This window comes from Vigna radiata, chromosome 6 (genome assembly GCF_000741045.1).
Source record: "Vigna radiata var. radiata cultivar VC1973A chromosome 6, Vradiata_ver6, whole genome shotgun sequence".
Taxonomy (NCBI): Eukaryota; Viridiplantae; Streptophyta; class Magnoliopsida; order Fabales; family Fabaceae; genus Vigna; species Vigna radiata.
In genome coordinates this window covers 4405383-4413317 of record NC_028356.1, presented here as the reverse complement: position 1 = coordinate 4413317, position 7935 = coordinate 4405383, and the positions used below count along the sequence as shown (strand labels likewise).

The 7935-nt window shown below is 30.0% G+C and overlaps 1 protein-coding gene across 3 annotated transcripts; it reads left to right on the top strand.

Moving 5' to 3' along the window:
- Nucleotides 1–4140: 4140 nt before the first annotated feature.
- Nucleotides 4141–7081, top strand: LOC106764318 (protein IQ-DOMAIN 1). Of its 3 annotated transcripts, none has more exons than XM_022781951.1 (6): nt 4141–4425; nt 4638–4922; nt 5108–5314; nt 5757–5870; nt 6087–6564; nt 6664–6771. In XM_022781951.1, exons 1-5 carry the CDS (start codon nt 4354–4356, stop codon nt 6513–6515), a joined length of 1107 nt encoding a protein of 368 aa, XP_022637672.1. In that variant the 5' UTR covers nt 4141–4353; the 3' UTR covers nt 6516–6564; nt 6664–6771. The 3 variants fall into 3 exon arrangements, with proteins under 3 accessions (XP_022637672.1, XP_014504081.1, XP_014504082.1); XM_014648595.2 differs by lacking the exon at nt 6664–6771 and adding an exon at nt 6792–7081 and having other exon boundaries at nt 4153–4425; nt 6087–6470; XM_014648596.2 differs by lacking the exon at nt 6664–6771 and adding an exon at nt 6792–7081 and having other exon boundaries at nt 4154–4425; nt 4641–4922; nt 6087–6470.
- The last annotated feature ends 854 nt before the right edge of the window (nt 7082–7935 follow it).

Sequence of the window (7935 nt, the reverse complement as noted above, 5' to 3'; positions counted from 1 at the left end):
ACTGGTAAGCTATTACCAAGCAAATTACACAAATCAGAGTGCAGGTAATCGATTACAAGGTCCAAGTAATCGATTACCACACTGGTTTTGGTCTACAAAGCTGAAGTCGTGCAGGGGTGGCACGACTTTAGCTTTTGNTAATCGATTACAGCTCCAGCGTAATCGATTACAACAGCATGAAGTCGTTTTTAGGTAGCACGACTTCATCACTGTTCATATGAACAGTGTGAAGTCGTGCAATGGTGGCACGACTTCTCTTTTTGAAGTCGTTAGGGGGTAGCACGACTTCCCCATATGTGTAATTTTTCCCAAATTTGCCTATTTCTGTAATTATTGGATCAAATTTATCCATTACCGTACAAAAACCACATATCTCAAAGGACTGGATGCGTCCATACATCAACAAAATCATGGAATTTTGAAGGAAAAGAGTATAAACCTAGGGGTATGTAGATTTATACACCATTCCGTGAAGGCCAGTACACTAAGACCATATCCTTAAATTATCTTTGTACTTGACGCAAGCACACCAGGACCACTTGTTAGTTTTCGGGATGGTGTTTCTATGAAATCAACCTTTATTTTTCATTTACTATGTAAAACGAATGGACAAGTTTGAAAATATTATGAACTCAAAAAGGAAAATGCTTCATTAACTTTGTATAAATGTAGTATGAAATAATATTAATTAATCTTCATTCATATTTGTGGGATTTTGTTTTTATTATTTTTAACAAACATTATTTATAAGCTAAGACAAGCTTGTACGAAAGATATAAAAAGTCAAAATGAAAGATGATTGGGAAAATATATATATAACCAAACACAAAATAGCTAGAGAAAAATTCACATTCTCTCTAAGAATTTTCTGGTGAACTACTTCTGCTACCACATATCATACATTTTTTTGACAAATATTTTTCTTAAACTTACAAAAAAATATAAAAAAAGCAAAAAGAAATAACTTTATAAGAAAAATAAACTTGTTTAAAGCACTTAATCACGTTACGTGATGTTGGTCCTTGGCACTAGCTACGGCATCCAACCCTGAAAGGAAAAAGAAGCACAAAGTCCACGCTCTTTAGTGGAGTGCACATGTTCATGTTCATCACAACTTTAATATTTCTCAATTAAATATCTAAATATAGTAATATTAATTCCAACCATAACCCTTCCAAAATGGAATGACACAACATATTGAAGGGTTCACCAATTAATGTGTTGCCCACATGCATGTGTTCAGAAGTAATCATTTCGAACATATGTGTCAATAAATTTATGAATTATTTGCCCAAAAAATTGTATTTTTATTGATATTTTTTAATACCTTATAGGGTAGACACATACACTTTCACATAGCTAAGTTCTATATGTTTTCTTTAAGGGTAGATATACATGTATTAAACACCATTGATGACTTATAAATAAAATTATCTAAATAAATTAAAAATCCTTTTAATTCAAAGCTTTAACATAATAAATTTAAATATACTATTTATTTTTAATTAATGCAAGATTTTTAATTCACTAAAATTATGAATTGCTATATATTTTTTATTAGAAGAATATGAATATATTTTTATAGAAAAATAATAATTTTTTTGAAAAAATACATTTATTTATATTAAAAATTCATAAGTAATGATAAAAATCTGTAAATAATTTAGAATAATTTTTTTATATAAATTTTTAATAAATAAATATAATTCACAACTATGCTTCAACTGAAAGATCCAAAAGCTTCATCCTTTATTGGTGCTTTTGTTTTGTTGCAGATTGTTTCTTGTAAGTTGCATTTTACTTCAACTTTGTCTTCTTTGGAAATGGAGGTATCAATGAAGACTGAGTTGTAGTTTGTCTTGGGTGCTTTGCAACACCAAACCAATGCAATTGTTGAATTCTACAAGGAATTTGTGTTTGAAATCCTAATTTTGTCTTTTGTGTGGGTTTTGTTTACTCCTCTTATTGAGTCTTCTTTACCACTTCCAAGTTATAGGGAAATAATTTTGAATTTTTTATTAGTAAGAATTCAAAGCATGTGAGAAAGTTTATAATAACTCATGCACTATCTTCAATCTGTTCAATTAAATTATATTAACTAGATTAATTTCATCACCTCTTTGTTTATAATTTCTCTTGATCATTTTTAATTAATCAAAATGTTGTTTTATGAGATTGTATCTCCCTAAACTACTTGGATTAGCCTATAATTTATATCCTTCACGTCTTCTTATTACTTACAATGTTCAGTAAATGTACTCTTGAAGTTTTTTTTTTACTTTAAGTTTATTAATGGGAGATTTAATAAATATTTCCATATAAAAATTAAATTAAAAATAAGAAGAAAAAAACATAGTAGAAGAATTTTAAGCAAAAAAACGATTCAATTAATCACAATTGCAACTTACTAAATCGATCTTTATTTATTTATTATTATTATTATTATTATTATTATTATTATTATTATTATTATTATTATTATATACACCAATGCTAATTTATAAAACTTAAACTTGATTCGTTCATGTCATTAAGTGTAAAATGAAGGATAAGTTTGTAATTTGATTAAATATGTTATTGTGAACTTCACAAATCAATCATGTATTAGAATCTTACGAGAAAATAATCATATAACAAATGTTTAAATATGTTTTTGTCTCTAAAAATTGTAAACTAACAATTACCAAATAAATTTCTTCTTCACTTTTGATTATTGAAATTCGTATTTAGTTCTCGCAAAATATTTATTTACATTTCTTTCTACCATTATGTTTATTTTTAAACTAATTTTTGAAATACTTTTTAAAAATTAATCCTTAATTTTTTATTTTTATAATAATTAATATGTTTTTTTACTATATGGTGACATACCATGTTAATATAAATAATTAGAAAATATCAAACACAAATTAATTTTTTTAGAAATAAATATAAAAACATTGAAAATCAAATATAAAATTTATCGATCTTTTAAAGACAAAATTATATTTAAGCATATTCCATAGTAATCGCTAGCGTGTAATTTTTATTAAAAAAAAAAACTATATTAAGCATATAACGAAATCACTATTTTTTTTTTCATTATAAAAATGTTGTTGTATTGTTTTACTATTATTTAGTAAAATAAAATATTGGACAACAAAACACACGAAAGAAAGTGATACCATCACGGGAAGCAACTCTTTATTTATTTAAACAATCAAATATTTCAGAGTCTAATTGTATTAGATTATGAAAAGTAGGAAGTAGAAAAAAAAAGTAAAAAAAAGTAAAAAAAAGAAGATATTGTTTAAATAAACTAAAAAAAGTAAAGTAAATTTCTATATTACTTATTGTCATAATAAAAACTATATATATTAATAGAATATTTAATAATTATAATAAAAAGACATAAACATTTAATCATCGTTTAAATATTTATTATTTAAATTCCCACAATTTCCCAAAAGCTCCACCAAAGAAATTATATCTATTTTTGGTAGAGTAAGAGAAGGAAAAGTAGGGTTTTCTAAGTACCCTTTTCCTTTTTATTGAGCAATCCATGATTCTCTAATTACCATGCACATATGATGGCTAATCTTTAACTACTTCCCTTCACTTATACTATCATTTTACACTTTCTCCTTCATCATAAATAAATTTTAAATTTACTTGACTTTTATAAAACTAATTTATTAAAAGAGATTTACATTTTTATACCACATAGCAAGTTCATCCAAAAACAAAGAAACATAGCACACGTGCCAAAGCAGTAGAAATTTGACAGTGAAGAATCCATGGAAAAAAGAAAAGAAATGATAGGCTTCCTAACCTGTTCCCAAAGGCAGTGGCATAAAACTAAAGTAAGAAAACGAAAAGAAAATAAAATATAAATACTAAATAGGAGGCTAAGGACAGAAGAAGTAGTAACCAGAAAGGAATAATAGACATTACCCCAGTAACAAGTAAGCTTTATAAAAGCCTACCATCTGCAAGCCATGTGCCAAAAGTATATACAACATGCACTCAAATCCATACCCTTTTATCCTTCTTTAACTTTTCCACCTTCTATTATTTTCTCACTTATAAGGTACCCTTACAGCTCTGCAATCCCTGCACACAGATCATCATCATCAATCTATTTCTGGTTAACATGTGATCTCTCCCTACATATTAAAGCTACCAGTTTCGTGTAACCTTTAAAATAACCCAACTTTATTCATATTTAATGCTTAATATTCTTCATCAAGTAAGAATGTGTCACTTTCCTTATTATACTTTATCCAATCCTAATAATGCACCCTACTCCACCTTTCTGCATTGCCATATTAATATCAGTCATCCACATTTCACTTGTGAAATTCCAAAACTCCAATGGGGTTCACTGGGGAATTGGTAAGAAGTGTCTTCTCCAAAAATCGTTCTGATGGGTCGCATGAAACCAAAGTGGGTATCTCAAAGCTCCATTCTTTAACTTCTTTCTTCTTTATTTACTACTTGTTTTAATTTTACCTTGTATGTATAGTATGAAAAGCATGGTACTACAATTCTTTTAGCTCAGTTTACATTCCAATAGTGTTGTTAGCATTCATTGGTCTAGTGTCACAGTAATGTCCACTGTATATTTCATTAACCAGCTTTGAATTATGACATGCCAGCAGGTGAAACGCAGTAGTGCTGAAAATAGAAGATGGTTATCTGTTAGGTCGTACTTGTGTGGCGATGAGTTCAATTCAGTCGTTGCAGAGAATGATTCAGCTTCAGTTAAGAGCACTGAAGTCACGGTTTCGCAGTCCATTTTGGAAGACTTGAATGATAAAGGAGACACCGATAGTGAAGAAACTGTGGAGAATGTAACACAGAAAAGGCCAAATTCAGACTCCAAATCATTGACTGAAGAAGAAGCAGCAATTCTTATTCAATCAGCATTTAGAGGCTTCCTGGTAAACTAACCAAAGTTTATTTATATCAATCTTCTTATTCACACAGAATATCTTAGTCTATGCAAAAATTGTACCGAAGGAAATATCCTTAGCAGTTGTTTGTGCAAAAATTCACATGATTAATACTTTGTTTATTCATTGATCATAGCATATAATGTTGACATCAGTAATATGATGCATTGCAGTTGAGGCGTCAAAGTGGAGAAATCAGATCAGAAACAGGAAAAGAGGAGTTCAATTTAGTAACAGAAAGTCCTGATAGAAAGTCCATGGGCACATCAGTTGAAGTCCAAACTGCAAACTCCACTGAAGTTTTCTCGGTTGAAGGAGAAAAAAAGGGCCTTTGCCACCGAATTCAGCGCAGGACCAGAACTCAAGTAATAAAGCAAAAGGTATAACACAAGCTAATGATAGCCCCCCTGGTTTTTGGTTAAAAGAGAAAATGAAAACTAAGATGCTCGAGAGAATGAATTCAGAAGAAAAGGACAAAGAAATTAGAGAAAATTAGCATTTTAAGACATCTTCCCCACTTAAACTTCAGATGACTAACAAAAAGAGTGGCTAATATAATATTATATCCTTTTTTTTCTTCTACAGAAAAGAAAACAAAAACAAAAACTTGATAAAAGGGAATAACGAAGATGATATGTTAACATGATAAATCATCCTTTATGTTAATTTGAGCTACAGCTAAAGCAAGCAAGGTTGGTTCATTTTACATACATCACACATAGTTGGAACATTTCTAAGAGTGTTATTAGACCATTGAATTGGCCATATTTTGAAACCAATAAAAATTCTGTTAAGCTGCAAAATAACACAAGGCATTTTCAGGAAGACTGGGATGACAGCACTGTAAGTAGTTATGTTTCAAAAATGAGGATGCAGAGTAGAATGGAGGCATCAACCAGAAGAGAAAGAGCACTGGCATATGCTTTCTCACAACAGGTAAACACTAAAGACTAAATAGCACATGCACTGGTGTATTTAACATTATCATTCAATTACAAGCAACCTTGTATTATAAGTTTGTTTGACTTATACAACAATTAACTTAAAAGTCGTATAATCAGTGATTTCTTATTACATTGACAATACACACAATCAAATGTGGATAAAGGACAAACATGGCTGACAGCAAAATACTGATCCTGGTTGTTGCAGCTAAGGATTTGTTCAAAGAGAAAATTAACAAAACACAACAGCTTGGAATCAAATATGAGTTGGAGCTGGCTTGAGAGATGGATGGCAACACGCCTTCCAGAGACTTCATCAGTTGAAAGCCATGCCATGAAGCAATATGAACCTTCTAATTGTAATCACAAATTCACAATCATGACAAGATTTTTAGATGCTGCTGGGGAAGAAAAGGAGAGCTGCGGATCAAATGAGGTGCCCCTTCATTTTGATAACTATTCAATCAATTCAGAAGAAGAAAAAGTTAGCTTCAAACCCCACACAGCAAAGGCCAACTTCAAGGCAAGGAGAACCGTTTCAAGACGGAAAACAGTGCCAAGTTATCAATTCCATGAAGAGCAGCAGCCAAAGGTCAGAAATTTTCATTATTTCTCATGCCATCCAAGCCAAGCATAAACTGAAATTTTCATTTGTGTTCCTTCCTTACAAAGATAAGAATGACACTAAACAAATAAGTTGACAGATATATATATATATATATATATGAATAAACTGAAATTTTGTTTAACATAGCAGTACTTTAGACTTTCAACTTCAAGAAACAAAATAATGATTCATTAACCTTTCTAAATACAATGTCATGATCACCAAAGATATGATATGAATGCTTGAGAATGGTGCTTGTGTATCTTTACCATCTCCTAAAAATATAGATTTTTAATGCTTCCACAGGTAAGCAAGAAAGATGGTTGGGGAAATGCTAGCAAGGATGTTAAGCAAAAGCAAAAGCAAGCGGGAAGCAGGACAGAGATTACATTAAGCTCCTCGAAAGCTTCTAATGTGTAACTTGTAATAAAATAAACTCTGATATTATGTTTCTGGTACTATATTGAGATGTAGTGGTTGGACTCTCTTGTAGATTCTTGATTCCATAATCTTATGTGTACATTGTACATAATGACAAGTGCAGGATTGAGATGGTTGCTCTGATTGATATTTGTTTTCCAAAGTTTCATCCATTATTTAGTTGTAAAAAATCAATGCAGTCACAATTAGTTGCGGAACAGGAGTTGTTATTTTATTATAACCGAGACATGAAAATGCCCATTATTAAGATTCAACAATTATGTTGTTTCGTAGAAAACAATGTGTGTTGGTTTAATAGAAAGATTCTGAATATCTTAAGCACATGATTAGGTTAAAAAAGCCTCCAAAAATGTCTCCATCATTTCCCACACGTGGCAAAAGTAAATGGCACATGATTGACGTGTATGAAATTAGGTTGGGATGATCTCAGAAAGCAAAAAATGACAGCACCGATCATAAATACCATACCTAAGATAATCCCTACGTTGACCCTCTAGAAAAAAATCAATCATGAATCTTAAATAGTGTAGCCCCTTTAGCAATAGCTAATCATTTTGTCAATAGTTTCTTTATATATATTTGAGCATGGAAACAAGTGATTATCACTTGTATTATTCTTGGAGCCTTTCATGAAGTTTACTTCCTAAGTATAGCAGGGCAAATGTACTAGTGAAAAAAGAGTATACATTAAAGGCTAATCCCATTCAAATCCTTTATGTTTATGTGTTTATGTCACAAACATGGAAGATACTTCTTGCAAATCAAGAACCAAATAAAATTAGTTTTTATAAGGAAACTAACCAATGTTTAAAATATAATAATCATAATTCAAAGTGATGATATAATAGCATCAGACTATATTGAAAACACAATTAACGTGATGATCATAGACAAGTTCAGTACAACTCAAGTTTGACTTAAAAAGAAGTATGTTTGTAATATATATAAATTTTGAATCGTGAGAATCAGATTATCATAAAATTATTTTAGTTTAATTAATCATTTTTAA